The sequence below is a fragment of the Salvelinus fontinalis genome, unplaced genomic scaffold (genome assembly GCF_029448725.1).
Source record: "Salvelinus fontinalis isolate EN_2023a unplaced genomic scaffold, ASM2944872v1 scaffold_0097, whole genome shotgun sequence".
NCBI lineage: Eukaryota > Metazoa > Chordata > Actinopteri > Salmoniformes > Salmonidae > Salvelinus > Salvelinus fontinalis.
This window is the reverse complement of record NW_026600306.1, coordinates 149,381-166,912: the sequence shown is the minus strand read 5'-3', so window position 1 is coordinate 166,912 and position 17,532 is coordinate 149,381. Positions and strand designations below refer to the sequence as shown.

The window sequence follows — 17,532 nt, the reverse complement described above, 5'->3', positions numbered from 1 at the left end:
CACCAGGTTACCTAACAGAACCCTGATTCTATGATATTCACCAGGTTACCTAACAGAACCCTGATTCTATGATATTCACCAGGTTACCTAACAGAACCCTGATTCTATGATATTCACCAGGTTACCTTTCACACATGGAAGACGGGAGCAACTATGTCCCTGATACAGGAAGTGGTCTGCTATTGGCCGTTGCTATCGGAGAGTACAGTGCCTCCTGAAAGTATTCAGACCCCTTGACTTTTTCCACATTTTGTTACATTACAGCCTTTTTCTAAAAACACAATACCAAACATTTTTGTTTGATAATTTTGCAAATTTATCAAAAAATACAAAACTGAAATATTATATTTACTTAAGTATTCAGACCCTATACTCAGAACTCTGTTCAAGCAGCAGGTTCTGCTCTGGAGCAGGTTTTCATCAAAGATCTCTCTTAAAGGAGGACTGTAGCATCTAATGATGAAACATTATGGAGTCATAAAGGAGGACTGTAGCATCTAATGATGAAACATTATGGAGTCTTAAAGGAGGACTGTAGCATCTAATGATGAAACATTATGGAGTCTTAAAGGAGGACTGTAGCATCTAATGATGAAACATTATGGAGTCTTAAAGGAGGACTGGGATGGGAAAGGAAAGGGGATATCTAGTCAGTCACAACTGAATCCATTCACCCTAAATGTGTCTTCCGCATTGAACCCAACCCCTCTGAATCAGAGTGTGCGGGGGCTGCCTTAATCGACGTCCACGTTATCGGTGCCCGGGGAGCAGTTGTTGCAGGTTAACTGCCTTGCTCACGGCAGCTTTTTTCTACAATAGAGCTAGTGACCTGCGTCATAAGTCTTTGTATGGTGGATAGGCTTTCAATGGAAAAACAGGCATTTCAAAATAAAAGCATTTCCTGGGTGGATTTTCCTCAGGTTTTCACCTGCCATTTCAGTTCTGTTATACTCACAGACATTATTTTAACAGTTTTAGAAACTTCAGAGTGGTTTCTATCCAAATCTACTAATTTGCATATCCTAGCTTCTGGGCCTGAGTAGCAGGCAGATTACTTTGGGCACGCATTTCATCCAAAATTCCGAATGCTGCCCCCTACCCTAGTGAGGTTAAAGGAGAAGTTTACCCAAAATCCAGAAACTCTGAAGTGATTCCATACATTGAAACTAGTCCAGTGGAGTTTTCTCTCTCCCTGTAGTGCTTTACTGAAACAGCTGCAAAACGTGACTTATGACGTTGCTGGATGTGGGCCTCGCTCTGCTGCTTTGCCAGTTAATTTGTTATTTTATTACAACTATGGCCTTTGGCTTTCACCTGGAATTGTTTATTTATGTCTGAGAAAAAAAATAACTTTTAAACCCATAAAATGTATATAAATATGATGATGTTATAGTGAATTCATGACATGTGACTGAACAAGCCTTTTCATACTTCATAACATGGCTATATACAGTGCCTTTGGAAAGTATTCAGACCCCTTGACTTTTACATATTTTGTTACGTTACAGCCTGATTCAATCTACACACAAATACCCCTTAAACCTGTCTATGACATGCGTTCCGCTAGCGGAACCCCTCGACAACATTCCGCGGGAAATTCAAAAATATTTTTTAGAAATATGTAACTTTCACACGTTAACAAGTCCAATACAGCAAATGAAAGATAAACATCTTGTTAATCTACCCATCGTGTCTGATTTAAAAAATGCTTTACAGCGAAAGCACAACATATGATTATGTTAGATCACCACCAAGTCAAAAAAACACAGGCATTTTTCCAGCCAAAGACAGGAGTCACAAAAAGCAGAAATATAGATAAAATTAATCACTAACCTTTGATGATCTACATCAGATGACACTCATAGGACATCATGTTACACAATACATGTATGTTTTGTTCGATAATGTGCATATTTATATCCAAAAATCTCAGTTTACATTGGCGCCATGTTCAGAAATGCCTCCAAAATATCCAGAGAAATTGCAGAGAGCCACATCAAATAACAGAAATACTCATCATAAACTTTGTTGAAAGATACATGTTTTACATAGAATTAAAGATACACTTGTTCTTAATGAAAACGCTGTGTCAGATTTCAAAAAAACTTTACGGAAAAAGCACACCATGCAATAATCTGAGACGGCGCTCAGAAAAAAAAATTCTCTGCCATGTTGGAGTCAACAGAAATCAGAAATTACACTATAAATATTCCCTTACCTTTGATGATCTTCATCAGAATGCACTCCCAGGAATCCTAGTTCCACAATAAATTGTTGTTTTGTTCGATAATGTCCATTATTTATGTCCAAGTAGCTACTTTTGTTAGCATGTTTAGTACACATATCCAAACGCTCGTGCAGGTCCAGGCGAACGTCGGACGAAAACTTCAAAAAGTTATATTACAGGCCGAAGAAACTTGTCAAACTAAGTATAGAATCAATCTTTAGGATGTTGTTATCATAAATATTCAATAACGTTTCAACCGGAGAATTCCTTTCTGTGTAGAGAAGCACAGGTCGCTATCATGTGAAATGCGCGTGACCAGGAAATGGCTCTCTACCAGTAACCTGACTCATTCCCCTCTTATTCAGCCCCACAACACAGTAGAAGCCCCATTCAAGTTTCTAAAGAGGGATGACATCTAGTGGAAGCCGGAGGAAGTGCAAACAGATCCATATCCTACTGTGCATTCAATAGGGACTGAGTTGAAAATCGACCAACCTCAGATATCCCACTTCCTGGTTGGATTTTTCTCAGGATTTCACCTGCCATATGAGTTCTGTTATACTCACAGACATCATTCAAAAAGTTTTAGAAACGTCAGAGTGTTTTCTATCCAATAGTAATAATAATATGCATATATTAGCATCTGGGACAGAGTGGGAGGCAGTTCACTCTGGGTACGCTATTCGTCCATAAGTGATAATGCTGCCTCCTATCCCAAGAAAGTTAACCACAAAGCAAAAACAGGTTTTTAGACATTTTTGCAAATGTAAAAAAATACATATCTTATTTACATAAGTATTCAAACCCTTTGCTATGAGACTCGGAATGGAGCATCCTGTTTCTACTGATCATCTTTGAGATGTTTCTACGACTTGATTGGAGTCCACCTGTGGTAAATTCAATTGATTGGACATGATTTGGAATGGACACACCTGTCTTTATAAGGTCCCACAGTTGACAGTGCATGTCAGAGCAAAAACAAAGCCCTGAGGTCGAAGGAATTGTCCTTGAGAGAGGATTGAGTGACAGCACAGATCGGGGGAAGTGTACCAAAACATTTCTGCTGCATTGAAGGTCCCAAAAAACACAAGGTCCTCGATCATTCTTAAAAGGAAGAAGTTTGGAACCACCAAGACTCTTCCAAAAGCTGGCTGCCTGGCCAAACTGAACAATCGGTGCAGAAGGGCCTTGGTTAGGGAGGTGACCAAGAACCCGATGGTCACTGACAGAGCTCCAGAGTTCCTCAGTGGAGATAGGAGAACCTTCCAGAAGGACAACCAACTCTGCAGCACTCCAACAATCAGGCCTTTATGGTAGAGTGGCCAGATGGAATCTCTTTGACCTGAATTCCAAGCGTCACGTCTGGAGGAAACCTGGCATCATCCCTACAGTGAAGCATGGTGATGGCAGCATCATGCTGTGGGGATGTTTTTCAGCAGCAGGGACTGGGAGACTAGTCAGGATCGAGGGAAAGATGAACGGGGCAAGGTACAGAGAGATCCTTGATGAAAACCTGCTCCAAAGCACTCAGGACCTCAGACTGGGGCAAAGGTTCACCTTCCAACGGGACAACGACCCTAAGCCAACAGCCAAGACAACGCAGAAGTGGCTTCGGAACAAGTCTCTGAATGTCCTTGAGTGGCCCAACCAGAGCCCGGACTTGAACCTGATCGAACATCTCTGGAGAGACCTGAAAATAGCTGTGCAGCAATGCTCACCATCCATCCTGACAGAGCTTGAGAGGATCTGCAGAGAATGAGAGAAACTCCCCAAATACAGGTGTGCCAAGCTTGTAGGGTCATACCCAAGAAGCCTCAATGCTGCCAAAGGTGTTTCAACAAAGTACTTAATAAAGGGTCTGAATGCTTGTGTAAATGTGAAATGTAAGTTTTTTTTTAATACATTTGTAAAAATCTAAATCAAAATTCCTGTTTTTGCTTTGTCATTACGGGGTGTAGTTTGTACATTTTAATGAGGTAAAAATACATTTTAATCAGTTTTAGATTATTAAAGTGGCTAGAGATTTAAACGGCTTGGAAAATTCCAGAAAATGATGTCATGGCTTTAGAAGCTTCTGATAGGCTAATTGACATAATTTGTGTCAATTGGAGTTGTACCTGTGGATGTATTTCAAGACCTACCTTCAAACTTGACACCAGGAGAAAATCAAAAGAAATCAGCCAAGTCTGGTTCATCCTTGGGAGCAATTTCCAAACGCCTGAAGGTACCACGTTTATCTGTACAAACAATAGTACGCAAGTATAAACACCATGGGACCACGCAGCTGTCATATTGCTCTGGAAGGAGAAGCGTTTTCAGTCTCCTAGAGATGAACGTACTTTGGTGCGAAAAGTTAAAATCATTCCCAGAACAACAGCAAAGGACCTTGTGAAGATGCTGGAGGAAACGGGTACAAAAGTATCTATATCCACAGTAAAACAAGTCCTATATCGACATAACCTGAAAGGCCGCTCCGCAAGGAACAAAACCGCCATAAAAAAGACAGACTACGGTTTGCAACTGCACGTAGGGACCAAGATTGTACTTTTTGGAGAAAAGGACAACAAAGTCAAGGTATTGGAGTAGCCATCACAAAGCCCTGACCTCAATCCCATAGAAGATTTGTGGGCAGAACTGAAAAAGCATGTGCGAGCAAGGAGGCTTACAAACCTGACTCAGTTACACCAGCTCTGTCAGGAGGAATGGGCCAAAATTCACCTGAGTTGGGTGAGAACATTTCGTTGAGGTGATGTGACAAAGTCTCACTTCTCATGAGAACGTCGCCCACATAGATTATCGTCCCCCTAGAGGCTGCGTCTGGCATTACCTTGTGCAGAAAGATGTTGAACTCTGAGGGGGAGTTCACATACCCGAGCGGGCAACGATTGAACGTGAAGAGCTTGTTCGAGAAAGAGAAAGCCAACTTGTGTTGGTCACGAGGGTTGACAGTCATGGTCCAGAAACCGTTTGCCACGTCGACGGTGGAGAAGTTCTTGGCATTTGCCACCTTTGGCAACTCTTGGTTGAGCTGTGTCATTGGCCAACGAGACAACGGAACCAGTTTGTTGAGTTGTCTATAGTCAACGGTAAGACACCATTTACCGGTTGGTTTTAGAACAGATGTCAGAATCGACATCCAGCCTGAACGTTGATGTGTCGTCAAGTGGCAATATGGGGGTTACTGCGAATGCCTTTGACAGACAAGTAAACAGCGTACCTCCCTCGCCATCTAGGTCTAGGGAGGATGGAAGAGGCCCAATCATGGGAACAACCAGTTCAAAATCATGGAAGGAGTAATCGATCAATGTTCCTAGCTGAGTGTGCCGAGGAATGGAAATATCCGCTTGAGTCAGATTTTGTACCGGGGGTAAGTGGATCTAGTGGTCAGTTCCAACAGCGGGTTGCCATTGATAGTTAGCCCCAAGTCGAATAGTTGCGGAGAGGGTTGGAAGAACGCAGTGGTGCCTTCCACCCGGTATCCGGGCGCCAGGTTCAGTCTTACAGAAACCTCTGTGGTTCTTGCCGGAATCATCATGGCGGACTCAGTTATCACCTTGCTAGCTTCAGGAATAGTCTGCCCGGATGCCATTCACACCGGGTCGAAAGACAAGGCATGTTGGTTTGGCTGCGCCAAAGACCAAAGAACTTGGTGTATGGTATCGAGTTTAACACCCAATCTTACCAAAATGTCCGCTCCCACATAGACTGTGTGTGGGAGGTCTGCGACAACCAGTAGGTAGTGAGATACTTCCTTGGTTACAATGCGGATCGATAGCGCACACACCCCTATTGCGGTGAGCGTCGTCTGGGGAGTCGTTCCCAGTGGAAATCTAAACGTTTTCGGCACAATGGGATGGCAGTTAGCCATTTTCGAAATTTCGTTGATTATTTCCAAACTGATTGCAGATTTTTCTGACCAGGTTGCCAGTCTGGCATCCTCAACCATAGTGCCGTTTAGGCACACGCCCCCTATCAGAGGAGGTCGGTATGTGGCTGGTGAATCACCCAAGCCACACAGGAAAACCTCATGTTCGGTTAAGTTCCAAGTTGAACTCACCTTGTCATCTGTCACCAATGGCGGACTCATGACCAAGTTCACCGGGTTTGTGGCAGATGCTGACGTCGAACAAACGCCGTTGCACAATGTATGACAGGTAGCCTTGGAAGAATGCGGGGAAGTCAACGGAGTTGGCATACATATTTGTGACCAGATTTGGTTGGTTTTCCAATCCATTAGTGGTACCAAGCGATGGTAACCAAGGCGTCCTCTATGTCTGCTAAGAATGTCTCAGTGTTGTTTGGCTTTCCTGGAACGGGGTCAAAGAGGCGGAAGTTTTTGATGATTTTGTCAAGGCGATCCCCGCCGAGTGCGCGGGGAGCATCTGGACCCTCCCGTTGGTAATTGTGGGTCGAAAGGCCAAGAGGAAAAGTCAAGCTGTGGTTGTGTTTGCGAGGAGGCCCCATGTCACTGTGGGCCGAATGGCTAAGAGAAAGAGGCTGAAATCTCCTGTCGTCTACATTCCCTCGTTCTCTGAGCTCCGGATGTGAGCCAGGTTGCTTGGTTTGGTTGTCCCGCAATAGTGCGTGACTGTTCTGGAGTTCCTACAGATGATACCTAAAGGTGGTGTTCTGTTTCATCGCAGATTCCATCTGGGAGTTGAGGGTGTTTATTTTAGACATGTAGGTGTCGCCCTTGCTCCGCTCGGCCTCATACTTATCTGTCATGGTTTGCAGGGAGGGGTCTCAAGTGTGGAGTGAAAGATCCAGTGATGCGATGTCCTTTTGTTTAGAGGTCACATTTTCCAACTTTCTCACCTGGTTTTTGTCATCCTTCATTAAATAAGCGACTTCAATGAGTTCTGCTGTTTTGTCCTCCAACTTGGTCATTGTGTTCATTAACTGATCGTCTTTGGTCTGCAGCTTTTGGAATAGAACATTATTGCTTTGAGGGGTTTCATTCACAACCGTTTGCAGGGCATCAAGTTGCTCGCCCCGGTTTCTAGCTAGCTCGTCAGATTCATCTAGTTTTGCGTGGACTTCATCGTATTTAGTTTTGGCTAAAACGAGTTGTTCCTTTCGGATACGGACTTGGTCAAGAGTTTGTTTGCGTTCTTTGAGTGTTAGCCAGATCTTCCAATTTATCTGTTCTCACACACAGTTCCTCGGCTAGCAGTAGCTTATCTTTTTCGGCTTTCGATGCCAGCTCCCTGGTTCTCTCCACCTGTGCCTTGAACTCCCCAGCTTCCTGCTCGTGCCTCTGTTGGGCACTGAGGTACTGGTGCACTGTCCATCTCTGCTGGTGGGCACTGAGGTATTGGTGCACTGTTCATCTCTGCTGGTGGGCACTGTGGTACTGGTGCACTGTCCATCTCTGTTGGGTACTGGTGCACTGTCCATCTCTGTTGGGCACTGAGGTACTGGTGCACTGTCCATCTCTGTTGGGCACTGAGGTACTGGTGCACTGTCCATCTCTGGTGGGCACTGAGGTACTGGTGCACTGTCCATCTCTGCTGCTGGGCACTGAGGTACTGGTGCACTGTCCATCTCTGCTGCTGGGCACTGAGGTACTGGTGCACTGTCCATCTCTGCTGCTGGGCATTGAGGTACTGGTGCACTGTCCATCTCTGCTGGTGGGCACTGAGGTACTGGTGCACTGTCCATCTCTGCTGGTGGGCACTGAGGTACTGGTGCACTGTCCATCTCTGCTGGTGGCCACTGAGGTACTGGTGCACTGTCCATCTCTGCTGGTGGCCATAGTTGAGGGCTAAACTGGAGAGAACCTTCACAAGGCCTCCGCCTGATGGTCTATTTTGGAGAGCGTCTGTCACAATGTCTGCATTTTTCTCGCTTATCTAACATTTTCAGCCCCTCGGCATAGTTAGGATTTGCATCGTTGCTGAGGTCAGTGATCAATCTTTCCGTGGGTGAAGGTCCACTGATTAGAGGGGGAATGGGTGGAAACACATCTGATGGATTGCTCGTTTTATGATGATCAGTTATTTCACTTTACGTAATATTTGGGTTTTTGAGTTGGAGGCTGCAAACACGATTTAACTCAGTTTGTAAATGTCAATGAATCATCAAGACTGAGTCAGTAATGCGAGTTGGTTATTACTGAACTTGCCAAAACAGATTTGATTGATTAAATCGGTTTTAATGATAAATCTAACCTGTATAGGCTATTTGGGAATTTTAACTTTAATTCACCTGAAAGAGTTGTTATCGCTAAGTTAACATTGAAAAGTTTAACTATGTCTCATTGGTTAGAAGACATTAGTTTGTGTATTATTCCAATAACCAACCTGGAAAGGTAGTGTAGCAATTTAATGTATGTATTAAATTGAATGAGACAATGATATCCAATCAGTTGAGACTGGTTTGATATCATACAGCGTAACCTGAATTTTTTAAAAGTAATTATTGCCGATTCTTCTCCACCGGAGGTCTCTATTAACACAAGCTAAAATCGCCAAGGTATCAGTGAAGGTGGAATTTCACAATGCTGTTAAAAGGTCTCCTTAAACACCATTGAACTGGTAAAACGGATTTAATCTATTAATCAATTTGAATGATTTGTCAACCCTGTATATGCTAAAGGTATTAGCTTTAATTAACCTGAAATAGTTGTTATATCTAAGTTAATGTGGAAAAGTTTAACCATCTCATTGGTTAGAAGACATTAGTGTGTGTATTATTCCAATAACCAACCTGGAAAGGTAGTGTAGCAATTTAATGTATGTATTAAATTGAATGAGACAATGATATCCAATCAGTTGAGACTGGTTTGATATCCTACAGCGTGACCTGAATTATTTCATGAAAAATGACTGGCGATTCTTCGCCAGAGGTTACTGATAGCGCAAGCTGAGATCTCACATGATTCCCGCCCGGCGCGGGAATTCACTATGAACAAAGGGGAAAACAAAAATGGCTGATCTGGCGCAATGCTTAGCTTTCCTTCCACTTCGCCGCGCAAGGGAAGTTCCCCCCAACAAGGGAACGGGTTTACTAGGTGACGTCTCACGTTCAACCCTTAAACTCTTCACTTTACCAAATGCGAGAGGTAGAAAGATAATGGCTTCGGTCAAACGAATATATCTACTCAAATTTCCGTAATGGCTGGCTCATATGTCCTCTGCTCTAGGAATTGCTTATGACCGAGTCAGATCACTCTTGAAAGTGACCTACTAGTTGGTCCACTAGTATTATTCTCAGAATGTCTACATCGGCTGGTACATATGCCCTAGCACGTAGCATTCAGTAGACCCTCCGACACACTGACATTCGTCAGATGTACCACAGGGGTGGTTCTCTCCCGACCAGTATCTGGGTGAAATGGAACGACACACACACGCTTCTCCCACACCAGTCCTGCCTATAGCTATTAATGGTATATATGTATCTTGCTACACAATTGGTATGGAATTAACCCAAAAGTGCGGCCATAGTTTTATCTTCAATGCCTCCCACGGGGTGCCAATATGTTGTGACGTTGTATTAGTTAATGTGACGACTGCTGCTCATCGAATGATTAACGGTTTATAATTGCGTGATTAAATGAATCAGACAATTATTAACTCATTAACCTGGGCACCATGGGAAAATTAGTTTTATTGAGTTTCTATTTCCCAAATTACCTCAAATAATATCAGAATATCGATTTGACAACAGTCGCTAATTAATCAATTTCCTCTACAGTCTCATTGTGAACGTCGCATAATCCAGGAATCTGCACAAACCCGAGTCCCACCAATGAGTTCGTACCACACCAATTGTAGTTGACTATTTATTTACTAGAAAGCTAAAATGATAATAGAAGATACGCATAAACAAAAACACAGTCTAGGCTGTTGATTAGAACTTAGTACAACGGGCCAACACACTCTGACGCGTGTTCCCCAAAATGGGGATTTAAAAGAGAGAAAAAGAAAAGGTACACGAGAGAAATATCCCTTTGGGTGCATTTGACAGCTATGCTTATTTGAACCCTAACCTTGCCCCGAACTGCCGCACTTATGGGTCAGAATATAATTATGTACTTACGTGTTGAAGGTCTCCGCTGTGGGTCTCTCCGCGTGGGCCGTTTAGGCTTCAAGAAATGACGCACTTCTCGGGTGCAACTCTCTGGTTGTCCTCACGATGTCAGTGTCCTTTTTGCTTAGTGGTCTGATTCCTCACCCTTGTTCTGAAAGTATTCTTCTGAGGACAGCCAGCCCTGTAGCTCAGGGCTCACGGCGTAGGAATGAAAACAGTGTAGATACCACGATTCGATGGGGGGTTGAGACCTGGTGGTCCGGCTTGAATTCACCCGCTTAGATGCAGCTATTCATCCATAGCTTGAGAAGAAAAGGATTCCTTTGTCTTCAACCTCGTGTTGTGTTTTGGGTTCGTTGACTACTCAGACCTTTGCTGCAGCTCGGGTCACTTAGTCTGATATGTTAATTCTTAACTCACATGTCTTATACCCTCGGGTCAGATGTGGGCGTAACGGCCTTTAGGGCAATTCTCTGGGCCTACCAAGTTATGAGGCAAGGTCTAGATTTTACTCAAATCCAATTTTAGACAACTAACTTCACATTTCATCTTTACCAAAACATTCTCTTTGATTTGAACATTTTCCACACAACGTACAATGTATAAACATCAAGCATATACTAGGAAAACTCTTAAAGTTACAATGTTTTCATAATGACGTCGTCCTTTAACCTTTAATAACAAAACAAAAATGACATACATTTTCATATTCCATCTATCGTCATTACAACCATTGTGGCTGACGGAAACCATTGTTCCAAAGTCCATTTATTCCATGTTTAATGTTCTGAGGCCGGTTCTCCATAGTGAGAGGACAAAAGAATTTTGTCTGTTGCCTAAGATTTACAATGGGTGTGAGGGGTCAAAACCCCCCCACATCTTCATACCCCTAGATCTCTCCTAAGTTGGGGGTGAGAGATAATCGGTACGGTCATGACACCTCATACAAGGCAGCATTATCATGAAGAGGTTTCATTCAGGTTTCTCTTTAAATAAACACTGTCTTTGGCAGGAGGAAAACCAAACTTCGAGGAACCAAAGATGTCCAAACCAGCAAGACGACACCTCTGCTCCCAATGTGGAAAGAGTTTTAACCAGTTAGGAAGCCTGAAAGCTCATGAGCGAATACACACAGGGGAGTTGCCTTACCACTGCTCCCAGTGTGGAACTAGGTTTACCAAATTAGGAAGCCTGAAAAGACATGAGAGGATACACACAGGAGCGAAGCCACACCATTGCGCCCAGTGTGGAAAGAGTTTTAACAAGTTAGGAAACATGAAATCTCATGAGCGAATACACACAGGGGAGAAGCCTTACCACTGCTCCCATTGTGGAAAGCGTTTCAGAGAGTCAGGAAAGCTGAACGCTCATAAGCAAATACACACAAGGGAAAAGCCTTACCGCTGCTCCCACTGCGGAAAGCGTTTTAACCATTCAGAAAAGCTGAAAGAACACATGAGACTGCACACAGGGGAGAACCCTTGCAAATGCTCAGACTGTGGGAAGACATATTACTCATCACGGTCACTTAAACGTCATGTGAGAATCCACACGGGAGAATAATTACTTCTCCTCGTGTGTAAATTCATGTTTCACATCACATTGACTTAAAATTCATTAGAGAACATACACAGTGCTCCAATTTATATTGTTGACTGAGAATGTGTTTACTTGTTTTTACCATATTGAATTGTAAAAAGTAGTCTTAAACATATATTTTATGTTTTTACGAGAAAACATGAAGTGAATATGGAGTCTGTCAGTTTGAATATAGGTGTAGATCAGATTCCATGTGTTTAAATGGTCCTTTTTTAAACTCTGACTGTGTGTGTGTTTATCTGGGTGTGTCATTCCTCCAGCACTACAGATAGTACAGTGATATTTGGATGTGATGCATTTGCTCCATTGTTTACATTGGGGGGGGAAAACAATTTTATCAATTTTAGAATAATGCTGAAATATAACAACATTTGGAAAAGGTGAAGGGGTCTGAATACTTAACGAATGCACGTGTGTGTATACTGAACCAAAATATAAACAACAATTTCAACGATTTACAGTTCATATAAGTCAGTCATTGTAAATAAATAAATTAGGCACTAATCTATGGACTTTACATGACTGGGCAGGGGCGCAGACATTGGTGGGCCCTGGAGGGCATACGCCCACCCATTTGCGGAGCCAGGCCCAGCCAATCAGAATGAGGTTTTCCCCACAAAAGGGCTTCGTTACAAAGAGAAATACAAGTCGGGTGGCTGGTCTCAGACAATGTGGAGGTCCTTGGCTGGCGGCGTTATATGTGGTCTGTGGTTGTGACACCAGTTTCCTGTTTTCTGGAGCGCGCTTGAGAATGTACCTGGTATTGCCTTCTGAAAAGCTGTCGTTATAGACGACTAATATCTCCGGCTTTGATTTTATTTGATAAATGTGACAATATCATCGTAAAGTATGTTTTTTCAATATAGTTTTATTAGATTATTGAAATTTTTTCGGGACGTTAGGCGTGTTGCTTTGTCTGCGTTTGTTCACGAATGAGAGCTTCGCGCCACTTTGCTAGCTTTCCGTGCTAATTGACTGCAGAGAGGACATTCTAAAACCAAACAACGATTGTTCCCGACAAAGGACCCATTGTACAACATTCTGATGGAAGATCATCAAAAGTAGGACCCATTTTATGATGCTATTTCATATATCTGTCGTACATGTGTACTACTAGTTTGCGCCCAGATTTTGGGCACTCTCTCGCCATAACGTAAGCTGGATGTCGTAATGAAGTTATTTTTAGAATTCTAACACGGCGATTGCATTAAGAACTAGTGTATCTATAATTTCCTATACAACATGTATTTTTTAGTAACGTTTATGAATAGTTATTTGGTCAGAATAGGTGTGTCCTAAAAATATCCGGACTTTCTGGGAAAAAGATGCTACGTTAGCACAATGTATAACCACTGATTTCAGCTCTAAATATGCACATTTTCGAACAAAACATAAGTATGTATAACCTGATGTTATAGGACTGTCATCTGATGAAGCTTGTCGAGGTTAGTCAAAAATTATATATCTTTTGCTGGTTTGTTACGATCGCTAGCTTTTGCTGCTGGTAAATGTCTTGTGTTTCTGGCTATTGTGGTAAGCTAATATAATGCTATATTGTGTTTTCGCTGTAAAACACTTAAAGAATCGGAAATATTGGCTGGATTCACAAGATGTTTGTCTTTAATTTGCTGTACACCATGTATTTTTCATAAATGTTTTATGATGAGTATTTAGGTATTTCAATTTGGTCTCTGAAAAATGTCTGTGCTTTTATATTTGTATTTGGTGGTGAGCTAACATAAATATACGTGGTGTTTTCGCTGTAAAACATTTTAAAAATCGGACATGTTGGCTGGATTCACAAGATGTTTATCTTTCATTAGCTGTATTGGACTTGTTAATGTGTGAAAGTTAAATATTAAAAAAATATTTTTTTTGAATTTCGCGCTCTGCCTTTTCAGTGGAATGTGGGAGGAGTGGCGCTAGAGGAACCCCTGTCCTAGACAGGTTAAGGAAGTGTGTAGGTCGCATTCTGTATCATACAGCTATGAAAGTTATATATTTAGAACAGCTATGAAAGTTATATATTTAGAACCACCTGCTCAATTGGAATCCAGCGACGTCTGTGTCCTAGAACTGTTTAGTTTTTTTGTGTTCGGACTGGTAAAACAGGATGAGTAAAATAAGTAATGTAAACATATCAGTAATTACCAGGAAGCTCTACATTTATTTTAAAATCACACTAAGATTGTTAAAACTGGCCTCAGGTTATTGAGGGATCTGATTAGGATTTGCCCTCATAGCAAGGTTGGTTTATCATGTGGAGGTTTCATTCAGGTCTCTATTTTTTAAAAACACACTGTCTTTGGCAGGAGAAAGACCAGACTCAGAGGAACCAGAGCCAGGGATGTCCAAACCAGCAAGACGACACCAGTGCTCCCACTGTGGAAAGGGATGGAACCGATTATGGGACCTGAAACGACACAAGAGAATACACACAGGGGAGAAGCCTTACCACTGCTCCCAGTGTGGAAAGCGGTTTAACCAGAAAGGTAATCTGAATGAACATGAGAGAATACACAGAGGGGAGAAGCCTTACCACTGCTCCCAGTGTGGAAAGTGTTTTAAACAGTCAGGGGAGCTGAAACGGCATGAGAGAATACACACAGGGGAGAAGCCTTACCAATGCTCCCAGTGTGGAAAGGGATGGAACCGATTATGGGACCTGAAACAACACAAGAGAATACACACAGGGGAGAAGCCTTACCAATGCTCCCAGTGTGGAAAGAGTTTTAACGATTTACGGAACCTGAATCGACACGAGAGAATACACACAGGGGAGAAGCCTTACCACTGCTCCCAGTGTGGAAAGTGTTTTAAACAGCCAGGGGAGCTGAAACGGCATGAGAGAATACACACAGGGGAGAAGCCTTACCACTGCTCCCAGTGTGCAAAGGGTTTTAACAATTTAGGGAACCTGAATCGACACGAGAGAATACACACAGGGGAGAAGCCTTACCACTGCTCCCAGTGTGGAAAGCGGTTTAGCCGGAAAGGTTATCTGAATGAACATGAGAGAATACACAGAGGGGAGAAGCCTTACCACTGCTCCCAGTGTGGAAAGTGTTTCAACCAGCCGGGGGAGCTGAAATGGCATGAGAGAATACACACAGGGGACTTGCTGTCTTATATTGTTGACTGATAATGATTACCTGTTTTTACCATATGAACTTGAATTGTACAAAGTATACTAAAACATATATTTGTATGTTTTTATTAGAAAACATGAATTGAATATGGAGTTTGAATATGGAGTTTGAATATAGAGTTGGTCAGATTCCTTCTGTTTTAAATGGTTCGTTTTTAAACTCTAACACTGTGTGTGTGTTTATCTGTGTGTCATTCCTCCAGCACTGCAGATAATCAAGTGATATTTGGATGTGATGCATTTGTTCCGTTGTTTACATTTGCAATGTTGGCCCACTGATGATTTAATGAAATGAAAATGTTCACAGACTCTGTAATGCAAAATGTTAATTGTATGTGTCCACATATCTGAGTATGTGACTAACCTTGTGAAACTGTCCTATTATAATCTGGTGGATGAATCAGAATTAGTTGGGTAACATAGATAATTAAGATCTCTTATCTGCATAATATGCTGATGTGATATACTTGTTATTAGAATGAATCCGTTCGGACTCTGGTGTTGGCAGTTGCACTTCTTCCCTCAGCTGGGGCTCAGTCACCTGGGGCCCAGAGAGGGGAGAGGTCAGGCTTGTCTTTTACATGTCCCTGGTGCTATGCAGAATATCAGGAAGGGAAGAGGACAGGAGGGAACATTGTCTTCAAATGTGAATGTATCTGTTAAACTATGTGAAGGGATGGTGTGATTTATGGGGAACCACTTACTGGTTTCCACAATGTCTGTGCGCAAGTCACTCCCTCCTTTGGCATTGGGGGGAGGTGTATGGCAGTGTCTGGAACCATTGTATGTCCTCTCTGATGTTGCACTTATCCTGGGATAGTGTATGACCTAGAGGCTCACTCCCCTCAGTGAGCGTGTCCAGGAGTGGGGTCAAGAAGGGGTTTTACTTGAGATGGGGGTATCTAGAGTTGACAATTGAGTTATGCCATTGGATGAGTTGGTGTTTTTGTGCTATGAAGTACCAGGAACGAGATTAGAACCTCGTCTTAGGGACCAAACTGAATGATAAATTATAGCGAATGCTATCTGGCTACGGGAAACTCCTTTCTCATTATAAAGTCTCACTTTGTGAACTGTTCCTAATATCTGTGGTTTGTTATGTCGACTAGGGGGGTGGATCTTTGCTATAAAAGATCTCAGTAGCCATTGTGTTGCCACTCTCAACGGTTCATTAGAAATAGTGAATTGTTGAAAGTCATTGCAAAGATCTTATTATTAAAGATGTAGTTTAAGTATAACTCTGATTGGTGTGTGAAGTTTTTAAGTATAACTCTGATTGGTGTGTGAACTTTGTCTCTCCACATTTGGTAATACAGAAATTAACCACCACAGACTAACCTTGTGAAACTGACCTATTATAATCTCCTGCTCCTGGGAGTATCATCCTGCGTTGCAAACCAGCTGCACCTGCATCCTTGTATGAATAGAGTCCCTCCCAGGAACAGGAAACTATAAAGAAATGTGCTCATCACCCAATGCTTCAGGAATTCAAACTGTCTACACTGCGCTGTGTAACTCTGTTATTCTCTCTGAGCTCAGAAATAAAGAATCTTGGTTTGACTTGGACTCCAGCAGATCCTTATTTTATAATATCCACCACAACTCTCCCACAGATTGCTGTTTATCATTGTCTCAATGAAGAGTTCTTTGTTTGACTTTCCTGGGGTCAAACTGTTGCGTGAAATAGAAAATGTCCTCTTGTCCCGTGCACTGTAGTCAGCAGCTCACATATACAGTGATGGTAGGCTACATACACAATGAGATTATTATGGATGAGAGCAAAATTATTTGTCAATTGGCAACCAAGCATCAATCATCATGTCACCAGAATAAGACCATCCAAATGTATTGGAAAGGAGCATCAAGCTCATCACATGCAGTTTCACCACCCTGTGAAGTTCTTTACTTATTTCATCTGTAGCCTAATAAACTGCATGTGTTCCCAGGTCGTAGAGGGAGGACCACACACCATATCATCACGTGACTCCAAGTTAACTAAGATGTAATGGTTAGTATATAAATATTTGCTCATAAAGGTGTTTCCACCTCCATTTCTCGTTTATACATTTTTACTGACACAAAAAGACCCCACGATGTCAAACGAACTAACATCTGTCTGCATTTATAAAAGTGTACAGGCATATCCTGTTTCCATCAGCCCCGTCATTACTTTTGAAATGGTTGGATCAATGTCCACCTTCATGATATGGATGAAGCCTGATTTGGAATGTCTGAGTAGTTCTATCTGATGTCATAATACACCTCTCTGATAATCAAGTGATATTTGGAATGTCTGAGTAGTTCTATATGATGTCATAATACATCCCTCTGATAATCAAGTGATATTTGGAAAAAAGTCAAAATGCCCTCCAGGACTGGTGGTGGCAGCAGTGTACTACAACCACTGTTTACCGGAGCTTCCTGAGGGGAAAATAATTAGGCTGTATTTTGCTTGATTAACCATCCAAAATGTTATGTGAGTAAAGTCATACCTTATAAAAAAAAACTCACAACAGGTGTGATT

The 17,532-nt window shown here is 42.3% G+C and overlaps 1 protein-coding gene across 1 annotated transcript in view; it reads left to right on the top strand.

Moving 5' to 3' along the window:
• LOC129843065 (zinc finger protein 345-like) overlaps positions 1-16,568 on the top strand; it is a 65,436-nt gene extending 48,868 nt beyond the window's left edge. The window contains exon 6 of the mRNA XM_055911819.1: positions 14,173-16,568. Within this exon, the coding sequence (XP_055767794.1) occupies positions 14,173-15,002 (830 nt within the window). The 3' untranslated portion in view covers positions 15,003-16,568. The remainder of the gene's footprint in view (positions 1-14,172) is intronic.
• Positions 16,569-17,532: the final 964 nt, after the last annotated feature.